Genomic DNA, 15,730 nt, shown 5'->3' with positions numbered 1-15,730 from the left:
AATTAGAAACATTTGGGAGTGTTTTTTTGGTGCAAAATCCAAACCAAAAGCTCATCCTATAAGGAAACTGAACATAGTCCTATAAAAATATAAACTACTCAAGATGGATGATTGTAACGTTGCATTGTCTCTGGACTGCAGGAATTATAACAATCCACATGGCATGGATTGTTTAATGCCTCCAGCTCTCAAAATATCTCAAGGGCTGTTACATTGTAGAGGGATCAGCTTTATTCTCATTTACACATGGAATCACAAAAAGCAATAAAATGAAACTGAAAGTGAGTAGATACAGATTAGCCATTAGAAAAAAACTTTTTGACGAGAGGTGGTGAGTTCTCCTTCAATGGAAGTCTTCAAACAGAGGACAAACATATGTCTGAGATGGTTTAGTGAATCCTGCATTGAGCAGCGGGTTGGACACGATGACCCTAGAGGTCCTTTCCAATTCTAACATTCTATGATACTGCGATACAGCCATGTAATATACCCAATGGGCAGCTTCAGACAAAAATCTATTTCTGACTCCTATCAACACTACAGCAATGGTCAAAAATACAAATATCTCTGTAAGTAGTTGCCAACGTTTCTGTTAGCTCCTGAATGATAATGGAAATCTGCGTTTAGCCCCTTTTCTAAACTTTAAGTATTTGCAGGGTCCAAGGTTTAGTAAATGGGAAGAAGTGTAAATTGACTTAATGTATGAAATCTAGCATTATATCCACACAATAAACAAACTATTGCTCATACAGTACAGCTGTTACTACCTATGACTGCCAGGTCCTGTGTGACCAGATTGCAGCTGCTCAGAAGGAGGCTTTGTAGACCGGTTGCACTCTGTAGAGCTCCAGAAAGCAGATTCAGGTTTCCTCCAACACATTTATTCCAGGAAAGGTCCAGCATCTGAAGGTCCATTAGATAATGTGAGGCTTCAGCTAGGGATACATGTTAAAGTTACTTGTCATGTAACATTCACTGCACTGTAAAGATTGAAGATTGTTTGCAACATTTACAAAATGTGCAGAATTTGTGCAGAGGTTTGTTCTTCTATTATGATGTAGTATTTACCACCTATAATATAATAGAAATATGGATCCATATTCCGCTATTTCAGCCTCCACTTATTTGTGGTCATCATGGTGCTCAATAATTGCAGGAAATATGTTGTAGATGACATCACATTTCAGAGGATGATCAATTACTAATGTACAGAATATCTTGTGAAAATGATTTATAGATTTAAGTCCTTACCTAGTCCTGCAAAGGATTCTTTCTTTAATGTGCAGTTGCTGATATTCACAGATTTTAATTTAGGCAAAAAGCGTAACCGGCTGAAAAGATGTTCTGAAGAAAGTCCTATGTTTTTGTTGGATGATATGTCTAGAAACTGAAGGTTGGATAAGAGTGGTATGACCTGGGCTACAAAATAAAAATAAAACATTACACAAAAGCCTTCTTGTTTTTTTTTTTTTTTTTCATTCACAATCCCTATATTTCTGTTACAGTGCTGTAGTGAGTGATGGGGCTTTATACAATTTGAAATCCCAAATCCAACTCTAAAATTCTGTACATGTAACTACTCATCTGTCATGATGTATACTCGGATCCAACGTGGTGATCTAAGCTGGCCATGGTCACTGAATAATTGTCAGTGCGATCCACTGACAATTTAATGTCTACTGTTGAGAAAAGTAAAGATTGGACTTGTTGGATTTCAGCATGACTGACCTTTACTTCCAAGGATGATAAGGTAAGCATCCTTGTTTATCAGAGAGCTGAGGGCAATCTGAGAGATACCTTATGTCTATGGTCACCTTAAGACCATATATCAGGGACCAGTCAGTTTGCCCCATACATTTAATACTGTTAACAGATCTCGGCAAAATAATTTATCTAGTGTGTGGCCAAATTTAGACTCAGCTCACTTCTAGATTCAGTTCAACCAACACTGATGTACATTTCCATCCTGTTTATCAGAACTAATTATAAGGAAGACTTTATATACTATACACATAGCTTTAGAAGGTATTTTACTTTTCAATATTCACATCAATGTAGTCCATCAATCTCAAATCTATCTCTGCAGTCTTCGAAAACATTACGTCTTGACTAAGGCTACGTTCACATTTGCGATGTTGGGCGCAGCGTCGTCGACGCATACCGACGCATGCGTCATGCGCCCCTATCTTTAACATGGGGGGAGCATGGACATGCGCCGGTATGCGTTGTACTGCGTTTTACGACGCATGCGTCATATAGACGCACAAGACAGGGCGCAGGGGACGCTACTTGAAGCGTTTTCCCTGCGCCAAAATTCCCGATCAGTAGGATCTTATGACAACGCATGCGTCGCAAAATGCTGCGTTGTGTGCATGCATTGTTGGTTGCGTCACCGACGCTGCGCCCAACAACGCAAATGTGAACGTAGCCTTAGAGAATAGGACACAAGCCCTTTGGGTATGTCGACACAACGTCTTTTTCAGGCTTATCTGCTCCATAACCCACCTGAATTTTTTTTTAAAAAAGAATGAACGTATGCACTGCAATGTAAAAATGACTTGCTGTGCAAATGTTCAGTCTTTGGAGCTTTTAAGTGCTTCAAGCTTCCACAGCTGCAGAGTGGTTAAAAGAAGTGACCTGACTAGGAATAGGCAGATCGGTGAAAGTTCAGATTCTGGTACCAGACCCAAACTTTACTTCAGAGTTCGATTCGACTACCAAAACAGTACCAGAACTTCAACCGGAGCCCAAACCCCATAGAAAATAAAGGTTACCCAAAGTGGGAATGGCGAAACAATTATTTCTCTCTCTTCAGGACTTACCCCAGAACTCCTGAACATTGGTACGGACTTTCCGGGAAAGTCCATGTTCTGTGTGTAGCACCGGACAGTAACGGTAGGAATGCCGAACTCATAAGTTTGGGTTTGCCCATCTCTAGACCTGACCAGTCTTCAGGCAACTTTCTTGGAAGCCACTCACTATTTTATATATACAAGTGAGAAAAAAAATGCAGGCGGCAATGTTGCCACAATGACCGAGAAGACGAAAAAAAAAAACGCTTTATGAAAAACACATCGGTGCGTTGCTGAAGCATCTTCTGCTTGAAAAATTTGGTGAGGACTTTGGCATCTAAAAGATGTTATGTGTACATACCCTTAATGGCATATTGGAAAAGACCATTGTACCACTACTTCATACTAATCTGGCTGACATTGGACTGCTGGAGGTTGTGCATTGGTCCCATACTTCTATGACTTTCCTTAGGCTACTTCAGCTTCCTTGTGCCAATTACCTTTCTTTCAAATTGGCCTATATATATGTGCTTCAAGGCCCATTTACATGTAACAACACTGGTGATGGTTTAATAATTAATTTCCTAGTCACGTTTTTCTCCATTAACATTAGGCTACTTTTTTAGACATATTGTGATTGTCATCCCATTAGGGACAGGCACTTATATGAATGTAAGAAAATGTAGGAACAAACAGAGTCCTCCAAGATTGATTCTCATAAAAAAGTAAATTTATTCAAGTACATAAATTTAGTTAAAAACGCATTAAAAGTTGGAAATGCAACCTGGCCACATCATCTTTGGAGGACTCTGTTTGTTCCTACATTTTCTTTGGTTGCCTTATGGTCCTCCCCTTTGGTATTTTTTGAGCCGATCATTTTTTATTTATATGAATGTGTATGCTTTGCAGTAGTAATTATCAATATAGTTGTCCTCTCTTAAAGGGATTATCTAGAACAAGCATATTCATTACATTATTTATTTGCTGCTGCCAATTACTGCACTTTATCTCCTATTCAAGTGAATTAGAGATGAGGTGCGGTACCCGGGAGTGGCCAAAGAATATATGGGGCTGCGCTGTACCATCTCCAGCTGTCGCCATAGCAGATAACAGCGGATCATGTGAATGCCGGGAGATACTGATGACCTGCTCTATTGACAGAGCAGTTTGGTGATAAAAGACATAGGTTGTGCTCCGGAAATTGTGGAATGTTCAGTTGTATCTGATTGTTCTCACTTTGAAAGCTTTTTCAAAGGTATATCAACACGTTTCAGGGTCACACCGAGCCTTTCATCAGTATATTCCCAGCAGAGCATTGCCCACAGACTTAAACTTAGATTATAGTTGCCCAGAGTTTGGGTATGTGGGCAATGTCCTGCCAGGACACCTTGGCTCCCTGTATTCTTGTGGATGATACTTTGATATGTACAACCTTCCTAAACATTGTGGACACCAAGGACACTGTTATGTGGCAATGGAGTTCTCTAATGACAGCAGTTTCTTACTGATAACGTGACATGCCACATTGCAAAAATTGTTTAGAAATGTTTTAAACAACATGACAAAGAGATGAAGGAGTTAACTTGCCCTCCTAGAGACCCACAGGACATACAGAATCTGCTGCTAACGTGTAGATCCCAGATAGCACAGGACTCCGTCACAGGCCTTGTGGAGTCCATGGCTCAAAGTTGTTTTGAAGGCATAAGAAGGATTACGCAATATTTGGCAGAAAGTTTAATAATTATGATTAATACTATAGATGTGTACTGAGGAATCAAATAATTCTCACCAGAGCTGCTGACTTTACATGTCGATTAAATGGTTGGTATACTTTAAAAATACCTGGTAATATCCACATTTGTAATTGCTATGATATATATAAATATATGTATATAAAATAATTGTATTACTCAGTGCTGTGACATCAGCTCTGGAAAGGCAGCATTGATGAATATCCAGCATTTCCAGCTGTTTGAACGCTGTCAGACGTGCTGCAGCCTCGCAAAATCCACCACCCGTTGCCTTATTGCATGATAGATCCAATTTTCGTAAGTAAGGCCAATACTGAAATGCAGAACCTTAAGAAAAAGAAAAAAAATATTTCTTCATTAATTTTGAGACAACCACTAAAAATCTTTCTCTATCAAGCATAGAAAAACATTCTGTAAATATATAATGGACTTTATTACTTATATGATTGCAAACACAGTGCTTTATAGGAATTATTCTCCATCAGATGCCATATTACATAGCTATTCCAGTCTTCAGCTGCCATATTAGAACTAAAGAAGAATATTTAAAGTGACCCTGTCACCAGGTTTGGCCGATATGAATTGCGGCCATCACCTTTCAGTGCTGATATACAGCATTCTATAATGCTATATATCTGCCCCCACCTCGACCTGTAAAAGAAGAAAAATAACTTTTATTATAGTCACCTGCGGGGCGATCCAGTCTGATGAGTGTCACTTTTCTTGGTCCGGCGCCTCCCATCTTCTAACAATCACTGTCCTCCTTCTTGGTTCGTGTGGATGTCGCGTCATCCACACAGTCTGCTCGGCATTGCATTCCTACGCAGGCTTACTTATCTGCCTTGTTGAGGGCAAAGTACTGCAGTGCGAAGGAGCTGGGAAAGGTTAGAGAGGCCCAGCACCTGCACACTGCAGGATTTTGCTCTGCCCTCAATAGGGCAGATAAGTCTTATGCCTGCGCAGGAACTCAATGGCTAGCAGACTGTGTGGATGATGCAGGGATGCGTTATCCACATTAACCAAGAAGGAGGGCGGCATCGCAAGAAGATGGGAGGCGCAAGATCAAGAAGAGTGACACCCCTCGACCGGACCGCCCCGCAGGTCAGTATAATAAAAGTTATTTTTCTTCTCTTCCAGGTTGGGTTTGGGGCAGATATACAGCATTATGGAATGCTATATATCAGCCCAGAAAGGTGATGGCCATATCTCATATCGGCCAAAACTGGTGACAGGTTCCCTTTAATCTGATGCAGTACAGACGCACAATACAGTGGTACACAGTGCCCATGTCTCCAAGGTACGTTTTTGTACAGGCTCTATGTCTCTCTCTGGACCTGTCCTGTCCCACATTACAATGCTTACTGTCCATAGTGGTGGCACTACAAAGCATTTGAATCTTTACTACCAGACTTCCTCATATCTGATTACAGTGGGTCCCAGCAGATGAACACTTTGTTATCTGCTTATTGTCAAGGAAACTCTTAAGTTTCGCACAAAGTACAGAAAACCTTTAAAGGGAACCTGTCACCCCCAAAATCGAAGATGAGCTAAGCCCACCGGCATCAGGGGCTTATCTACAGCATTCTGTAATGCTGTAGATAAGCCCCGATGTATCTTGAAAGATGAGAAAAACAGGTTCGATTATACTCACCCAGGGGCGGTCCCGCTGCGGTCCGAGTCCGATGGGTGTTGCGGTCCGGTCCGGGGCCTCCAATCTTCTTACGATGACGTCCTCTTCTTGTCTTCACCCTGCAGCTCCAACGCAGCCGTTCTTTGTCTGCCCTGTTGAGGGCAGAGCAAAGTACTGCAGTGCGCAGGCGCTGGGCCTCTCTGACCTTTCAGGCGCCGGCCTGCACACTGCGACGCCCATCGGACCAGAACAGAACTGGGACCGCCCCTGGGTGAGTATAATCTAACCTCTTTTTCTCATCTTTCAGGATACATCGGGGGCTTAGCTACAGCATTACAGAATGCTGTAGATAAGCCCCTGATGCCGGTGGGCTTAGCTCACCTTTTGGGGGTGACAGGTTCCCTTTAAAGGGTAAGCAAACTTTCTTCCAAATTTTTCAGAACAGGCACTTGAATCTCTTGTAGATTGGTTGGGGTCTGGGTGCACACACACCGGAATAAAAAGTCAATAGGAAGCATAGGCTTATAAAGAGAACCGTTCAGCACGATTTTGTAATGTAAAGTAAAACTTATTAATCATTTTTCATATTTATCAGGCACTTGATTAGCTTGCAGGTAGATGGGATGTCTGTGCACCACTGCCTCCTCTCTGTGAAATCTCAGCAGTGACCTGTAATTCCATGACCGATGTCAGGCAGAGGGGCAGGGAATCACAGATGGGGAGGAGAAGACCCCGTGCACAGTCCGGCCCCTGTGCACCAAAATCTAATTAGCAGAAAACTTCAAATGATGATTAAAGAACAACAACAAAGTCGATTTCTTCACCAACTATATCAATGTATTCTGTATTACAGCTCCATTACAGCCATGTCTTTACTTTACATTATAAAATTGTGCTGACAGGTTCTCTTTAAGCCTATTCTTCCCATTGAATCCATACTGCAGTCCGTGTGCACTGTGATAGGAGCTGTGCCCTTCTGTCTCCTGAGCTGCGCACTTCTTGGGACTATAACGGGACAATCTGTGGGGGTCCGAGGAACCGGAATCTCACCTATCTGCAGGCTATTCAAGTGCCTGCTAAATATGAAAAATCATTAACAAATTTTGCTTACTCTTTAAGAAGACTGATAGCAGATCTGTCACTTATAAAATGCAGTAAGTACCCGTCCTCTATAGTACATCTCTGTGCCATTTGTCTAGTAATCCTTATAAAAAGAAAGAAAACAGCACTGCCCTCGCCTCCAGCCATTCTTCATGCTGCATAATGGCAGCCTTCATTTCACTATTTATACCGAGACAGATAGCAAAGTGTGAGATGGATAAAGGACAGCCGTATTCTCGGGAATACTACTGACCTGTAAGCATTTCTGTGTTGTATTTCTATGGCACTGATGTAAAAAAAAATCACTGTATATATCTATGGAGGCTTCTGGGACTGAAAGAAATGAATATAAGCTTTATAAGATATAGCAGACATAGTTACTGACTCAGATAGCTGACGCCGTCCTGATGTAAGCACGTAGAGCGCAGTTTCAAAGCCCACAAACATGAGCAGTTTTTTAGTTCCTCAGTGATGTTCTTCATTGTACTTCCAAGCTCTTTGTTTTCTGACAGTTCCAAAACTTCAATTCTTGACATCTTACTGATGGCCTGTGCTGAAATACAGAAAAAGTCTATTCACACAGAATAATGTCTTCTGCTAAGGGCTCCTTCTCACTTGCGTGAAACACGGCCGGGTCTCGCAGGTTAAATCCCGGGTCTGCCGCCGGCACTCCAGAGCGGAGCATGCGGCCGCACAGCAATACATGGAGCTGCATGCTCCGCTCCCAAGTGCCGGCGGCAGAGCCGGGTTTTAACCTGTGAGACTCGGACGTACATCAAGCAGGTAAGAAGAAGCCCTAACTCTGTCTCTACGGGTTTAAATAATTTTAAAAAAAGATATGTCAGGAAAATGTATACCGACAACTAAAGGCTTCGACGTATACCACTGCATGTGTGCTAACGTGATAAATTGTGGCGGCTAAACAGTGCAGTCTGCTGTGCGATATTAACCCATTACTTGCCAAATTAGCAATTTTCATTTTTTTTTTTTTAATGACATATTTTAAATGATTTGGGTCCTAATGAATCAGAAACATAATTTGAAAAATGTTTTCAAGTACGGATTTTTCAGAAAAGGGCGTCCCAATATTCAATTAAAAATGACAATGACATGATTTCCTATTTTGAAAACATTCATTTTACAAACACAACACAAAAAATTGGACCTAATTATAAAAATTATAAAAACTTAGTTGCTAGAAGCTAAAGATTAGGGGTCCCAAAAAAAGGACATTGGTCAATAATGTAAAACTTCATCAGGCTGGTATGTGTCAGCAGTAAAGTGTGGATCATATTATCTTTTAGAGAGCAGCATGATCGTATAAACAGTTTAGGTTGAACGGAGATTGTTCTGATTGAATCCCTTTAAGTCACAAATTCCCTTTAAGTCTCTAGACTTTTTGTCAATTGTCCATCATGGACAACTTAAGAGTCGCACGGCGCTCACAGTCATTTTCATTATGTTATGATGTAGCATTGCCACACTGAGATATTAGACCAATTTATAATGCTCTAGTGGTCAAAATCGCTGTGTAAAATGGGTCCAGCTTGTTGCTAAGATAAAAAAATACTCACCTACCAATCATCTGCTGGCTGGGTCTCTCAACAATCTCCTCGTTTACTCTTCTGGTGATGACGACGAATGATCACTACAGCCAATCCCTGGTCACAGCATAGACATTGGTCACCCCTGTAGACACTCTTTGGCTGCTCCAATCATTCAACGTCCCGGCCATTAGAGAAAGTGCACAAATCGATAAAGAAACCCAACAAGGCTACAAAGAGCAGGTGGGAGATTGGTAGATGAGTTTAGCTTTTTGCACTTAGTTTTGTGTGTTAATAAGATAAAACAAAATTTGGAAAGACAAATGCAGCGCCCCAGAGTTCTGGTCGTTGCAGTAATGTCGCTCTTCCACCAGGGGGAGTGATATTACGTCTGATGGTAAAGGAGTTCACCTTGCCAGGTAACACAAGACACACACTACACTTCACACTCCAGTCCACCAGGGGGAGCCTTGCTCCTATCTATTAGGGCACTCCTCACATTCAGGTAAAACTGGTGGGTTGGATAAGAAGTTAGTCAGAAGCTGACTGGGCTCGGCCCAGGCAACACCTGTCAGGCAGACAGGGGGAAAGGAGGAACATCTGAGCTGCAGACAGAGGGTCCCTATCAGGGGTGGGATCCTGACAGAGGTCTAGCACGAGAAAGAAAGACACGGAGCTGCGCCTGCACCCCATGCGGCAGCATCCTAAGAAAGGACAAGAAAGGAATTGTATTGTGGAGAGTGAGAAACGAAGTCACAGCACAAGGAGATAATACCGGGAGGAGTTCTGCCCCAAGATCGGCAGCCTCCTTCTGAGGCGCGTAGCCGGTGGCCGGAACACCGAGGGAGTAACTGACTCTACGCATTACTTCAGCAGGACAGTCAATTCCAAGTTGGCTGCCCGACCTTAATACCTAAGAAGACACGGTGCCAAATTGTGGGGGTCGGGGCGTCTTTAGGGTCCCTACAAACAAGCCCCAGGCTATCCCAGTCATATGGGTTGTCCTATCCATACCATCTGGGGGATAGAGAGAGAGAGAACATCAGAAACATCCACGAAAGTTGTGAGGACTATCCCGTGGTGCTCAGCAGGGAGGTACTACAACACACAGGCGCTTGTAGGAAGGCTACTGATTTCCACCTGGATAAGGGAACTCTGGATGTGCCTTCGGACCGGCCGGACTCAGACTGCCCTGTGATCAGTGCTCTGGACTGTGGATGCTGAAGCCTTCAGTAAAGGTAAAGAGACTGCACCCCTTTTGTGTCCTCATTATTCACTGCGCCTTACATCGTCCACCATCACCACCTACACATCTGGGAAGCCCTGGGGATATACTTCACCTGTGGGAAGGTATACCATCTAACTGCCTTTCCATCACCCCAGCGAACCCCTAAGCAGCGTCGGTCACCCTGGCCGAACACCACAGGTGGCGTCACGAACACCAGACAAACTACACCTTTAATTGGATGCCCCTCAAAAGGGCCACAGACCGGGTCAGGCCACCGTGATATCCCCCGAACCGAAGTGCCCGGTACCGGGTACCCCATTGCCCTTGACGTGGGGGCGCTACAAAATCTTGGCGTCACGAACAGGATGTACTTAAGCCTGAAGAATCAGGTCATGTGTGCCTAAGAACTGTGCCAGAATTGTATTTGAACTGTGACTTGCTTAAAGACTGTGTATTGCCATTTGCCGCCAAAATTCCCGCCAAAAACCGCCGCCATTACCGCGCCACGAGGAGCGCAGGAGAAGAAGAAGGGCATGGAGTTGTGGGCATGAACAAACTGAGAAGCGCGAAAAATAATGGCCGCCCAGTCTAAATAATTCTGTACCTTGAGGACGTGTCCATCAGCAGCCGAGATCCGCCTCCTGATCCTCAATGGCGGGCGGAGACAAAGAAAACGGAACTGCCCACGAAGGAGAGAGAGCGGGAAAAGGACGAAGAAGACGTCAGCCACGTGGAGGACACCATGGCGAGCTGCCCGGAATCAGAGCGTGGAGTCGGAGCAGAGGGCTCCCCCAGCTACCCGTAAGGGCACCGGAGCCAGGCCTCCATCGCTGACGCTGACTCCCTGCAGGCCGGAATGGAGAAGTTGATTGACCAGCTCCTGCAGATGCGGGTAACCACCAGGGCCGCATACCGGATGACACCTGCGGAGGATTCCTCAACACCGCCACCGCTCCCTACATCGCTACAGGAGCCGCTGCCAACACTGTCGCGGACGCCGCCGCCAGCAGAGCCAGCCGACATCGAGGACACCGCTGCGGCAGGTAAGAAAGCCGACCCTGCCCCGGTGACCGAAGGACTGCTGATAGGCCCCGTAGCAGCGCTACCTGCTGCCACAGGCGTATAATTTGGTGCGAATTAAGCAAGGGGATGAGTGGAAAACCGCATTTAATACGCCTGAGGGCCACTTTGAGTATTTGGTGATGCCTTTCGGCCTTTCTAATGCACCTTCAGTTTTTCAGTCCTTTATGCATGATATTTTCCGTGAATATCTGGATAAATTTATGATTGTGTATTTGGACGATATTTTGATTTTTTCTGAGGACTGGGAGTCTCATGTTCAGCAGGTCAGGAGGGTTTTTCAGGTCTTGCGGGAGAATTCTCTGTGTGTAAAGGGTTCTAAGTGTGTTTTTGGGGTTCAAAAGATTTCTTTTTTGGGGTACATTTTTTCCCCTTCTTCTGTTGAGATGGACCCTGTCAAGGTTCGGGCTATTTGTGACTGGACGCAGCCTACTTCTCTAAAGGGTCTTCAGAAATTCTTGGGCTTTGCTAATTTTTATCGTCGATTTATAACTGGTTTTTCTAGTGTTGCTAAGCCTCTTACGGATTTGACTAAGAAGGGTGCTGATGTTGCCAATTGGTCCTCTGCCGCTGTGGAGGCCTTTCGGGAACTTAAGCGCCGCTTTTCGTCTGCCCCTGTGTTGCGCCAGCCCGATGTCTCTCTCCCCTTTCAGGTTGAGGTCGATGCTTCCGAGATCGGAGCGGGGGCGGTTTTGTCGCAGAAAAGTTCCGATTGCTCAGTGATGAGACCTTGTGCGTTCTTTTCTCGAAAATTTTCTGCCGCCGAAAGAAATTATGATGTCGGTAATCGGGAGCTTTTGGCCATGAAGTGGGCATTTGAGGAGTGGCGTCATTGGCTTGAGGGTGCTAGACATCAGGTGGTGGTTTTGACTGATCACAAGAATCTGATTTACCTTGAGTCTGCCAGGCGCCTGAATCCTAGACAGGCGCGCTGGTCGTTGTTTTTCTCTCGGTTTAATTTTGTGGTCTCATATCTACCAGGTTCTAAGAATGTGAAGGCGGATGCCCTTTCTAGGAGTTTTGAGCCTGATTCCCCTGGTGATTCGGAACCTACAGGTATCCTTAAGGATGGGGTGATATTATCCGCTATTTCCCCAGATCTGCGACGTGCTTTGCAAGAGTTTCAGGCGGATAGACCTGATCGCTGTCCACCTGGTAGACTGTTTGTTCCTGATGATTGGACCAGTAGAGTCATCTCGGAGGTTCATTCTTCTACGCTGGCGGGTCATCCTGGAATTTTTGGTACCAGGGATTTGGTGGCTAGATCCTTCTGGTGGCCATCTCTGTCTCGAGATGTGCGTGTTTTTGTGCAGTCTTGTGATGTGTGTGCTCGGGCCAAGCCTTGTTGTTCTAGGGCTAGTGGGTTGTTGTTGCCCTTGCCTATTCCAAAGAGGCCTTGGACGCACATCTCTATGGACTTTATTTCTGATCTTCCTGTCTCTCAGAGGATGTCTGTTATCTGGGTGGTGTGTGACCGTTTTTCTAAGATGGTTCATTTGGTGCCATTACCGAAGTTGCCTTCCTCGTCTGAGTTGGTTCCTTTGTTTTTTCAAAATGTGGTTCGCTTGCATGGTATTCCTGAAAATATCGTTTCTGATAGGGGTACCCAGTTCGTTTCTAGATTTTGGTGGGCATTCTGTGCCAGGTTGGGCATTGATTTGTCTTTTTCGTCTGCCTTCCATCCTCAGACTAATGGCCAGACGGAGCGAACTAATCAAACTTTGGAGACGTATTTGAGGTGTTTTGTGTCTGCGGATCAGGATGATTGGGTTGCCTTTTTGCCGTTGGCGGAGTTTGCTCTTAATAATCGGGCTAGTTCTGCCACTTTGGTTTCCCCTTTCTTTTGCAATTCGGGGTTTCATCCCCGTTTTTCTTCTGGTCAGGTGGAATCTTCGGATTGTCCTGGAGTAGATGCTGTGGTGGATCGGTTGAATCGGATTTGGGGACAAGTGGTGGACAATTTGAATTTGTCCCAGGAGAGGACTCAGCGGTTTGCTAACCGCCAGCGTCGGGTTGGTCCTCGCCTTCGTGTTGGGGACTTGGTGTGGTTGTCTTCCCGTTTTGTCCCAATGAGGGTTTCTTCTCCTAAATTTAAGCCTAGGTTCATTGGTCCCTATAGGATTTTGGAGATTATTAACCCTGTTTCCTTTCGTTTGGACCTCCCGGCATCTTTCGCTATCCATAATGTGTTCCATCGGTCGTTGTTGCGGAGATACGAGGTGCCGGTGGTTCCTTCTGCTGAGCCTCCTGCTCCTGTGCTGGTTGAGGGTGAATTGGAGTACGTTATAGAGAAGATCTTGGACTCCCGTATTTCCAGGCGGAGACTCCAGTATCTGGTTAAGTGGAAGGGCTATGGTCAGGAAGATAATTCTTGGGTAACTGCCTCTGATGTTCATGCCTCGGATTTGGTTCGTGCCTTTCATAGGGCTCATCCAGGTCGCCCTGGCGGTTCTTGTGAGGGTTCGGTGCCCCCTCCTTAAGGGGGGGGTACTGTTGTGATCCGCTTTTTGGGCTCCCCTGGTGGTGGCTGGTGGTACTGGAGGCTTGTGTGTGCTTTTCTCCCTCAGCTCACCTGTTTCCATCAGTTTTGGGAGTTCCCTATTTAGCCTTGCCAGTCACTTCCTTGCCGGTCATCATTGTAACCTGAGTCATTCAGTTGCATGTTCCTGCTACTAGTCTGCTGATCCGCTAAGTGGACTCTTGTCCTTTTTGTTTTGTATTTTTTGTCCAGTTTACAGTTTTGTCATTCCCTGTTACTGGAAGCTCTTGTGGACTGAAATTGCCACTCCTGTGTCATGAGTTGACACAGGAGTCTTAAAGTAATCTCAGGATGGGTTTTTGAAAGGGTTTTTCAGCTGACCGTGAAGTCCTCTTTTGTATCCTTCCTCTATCTAGTAAGTGGACCTCGCTTTGCTAAATCTACCTTCATACTGTGTATGTCTTTTCCTCTGAACTCACCGTTAATATATGTGGGGGCTACTATCATCTTTGGGGAATTTCACTAGAGGTAAGCCAGGTCTGTTCCTTCCTCTTCCAGGCGTAGTTAGTTCTCCGGCTGGCGCGTGGCATTTAGGCAGCCGTAGGCATGCTCCCTGGCTACTGTTAGTTGTGTGGTAGATTTAGGTCACGGTCAGCTTGAGTTTCCATCACCCGAGAGCTAGTCTGTTATTTTGTGCTTCTGATGTTCCCATGCCATTGGGGAATCATGACAGCTAGGTCTCTGCCAGTATCCCACCCCTGACAGGGACCCCCCTGAGTCTCTCCCCGCAACACCCTCTGCCACAGGGTGTTGCCTGTTCGATTCCCAGTCAGCTTCTGTCTAACTTCCTATCCAACCCCCAGTTTTACCAGATTGTGAGGAGTGGCCTAATACATAGTACCCTTAGCTCCCCCTGGAGGCCAGACTGTGAAGTGTATTGGTGTCTGTGATACCTGGTCAGGTGAACTCCTTCAGTGCCATCAGACGTACCATAGCCCCCCTTAGCGGCAGAGCATCAGTACTGCAATGACCAGGACTCTGGGGCGCTGCACTCCCCCCCGGTTAAATCCAGTACTCCTGGACTGGGAAGAAAACAACAATACATGTCAGCAAAAAGACATACAATTTTGAAATGCGATAACAATAAGCAAATTTGAACAGAGCTTCCCTTTATGGGAGGTGAGGACACTTGAACATTACAAACATGGTTAAATACTTTAAATAACGTACTATAAATAACTTTTCTTACCCAACCGGGTATTCTACTTAGTGCAAATTTCTGAACAATAATTTAACATTGCCTTTAAGGACGTACACGCTGAATCCACTAAAGACCTTCTTATAAAACATTATAAGGCTAATCAACTTTTTCTTCACGTTCCACCTTTACATCTGCAGGACCGCCTGTCTATCTGCCCTAGGCCTACTGCCTCTCGTTCTGCTGCAGGACCGCCCCTTTCCGCCCGGGCCTACTGCCTTTCTGCTACTATACACAGTATAGAACGTATCATCCATCTCTCAGTTCAAGATCACTGAGCCATCTCGGTATGGCTCCTAGGAGGACTCACCGACTAACCCCGTACGGGTTCACTTCCTGTTTTCATTCTCTAACACATTATTAAACATTTCTTACTATCAACTGTCTGACTACATATAACTTTACATGTAAGCATTATCACTATTTCTCTTAAGGCATCATTATACCTTAAGTGCTATGGGTGAACGTTCCCTTTAAGAAGGAACCAAGTCTCTATGAGGTAGTGCAACTTCTCAAGCTGCAAGTCCGTACGCAGCAAGGACTCCAGTACTGCTTCCAGGAACAGTTTCTTCGCAAAGAGTCCTTTCTTTTATAAAACCAGTAGAGAGCACCCTTAAGAAGGTGCAAACTATTTACAAGGAGTTTGTAATCATGCAGTGTTCATGATCCATCAGTTCTTTCAACAATGATAAAACAGGAAACAAAACAAAAAGCAGAAGAAGGGATCCCGGGTAAACAAAGGGATCCCTTTAAGAGTTACCCTAATCGGGTTGTAGCAGCAAGAGGACACACAGTTAACTATTTACATTCGATGAAGCATTCTTGCTTACTCAGTTTCTGGCTGGACAGGAGGCGGCCTCCTTCCGG

At 44.8% G+C, this 15,730-nt stretch overlaps 1 protein-coding gene across 1 annotated transcript in view; it reads right to left on the bottom strand.

Annotated features, from left to right (window-relative positions):
- LRRC31 (leucine rich repeat containing 31) overlaps positions 1 to 15,730 on the bottom strand; it is a 52,140-nt gene that overhangs the window by 4,452 nt on the left and 31,958 nt on the right. Inside the window, exons 6-9 of the mRNA XM_077290582.1 lie at positions 7,660 to 7,827; positions 4,703 to 4,870; positions 1,252 to 1,419; positions 768 to 935 (exon numbers count right to left, since the gene is read on the bottom strand). Of these exons, the coding sequence (XP_077146697.1) occupies positions 768 to 935; positions 1,252 to 1,419; positions 4,703 to 4,870; positions 7,660 to 7,827 (672 nt within the window). The remainder of the gene's footprint in view (positions 1 to 767; positions 936 to 1,251; positions 1,420 to 4,702; positions 4,871 to 7,659; positions 7,828 to 15,730) is intronic.

This window comes from Ranitomeya variabilis, chromosome 2, assembly GCF_051348905.1.
Source record: "Ranitomeya variabilis isolate aRanVar5 chromosome 2, aRanVar5.hap1, whole genome shotgun sequence".
Taxonomy (NCBI): Eukaryota; Metazoa; Chordata; class Amphibia; order Anura; family Dendrobatidae; genus Ranitomeya; species Ranitomeya variabilis.
Note: the sequence above shows the minus strand (reverse complement) of the source record. Positions and strands in the feature narration are given on the sequence as shown.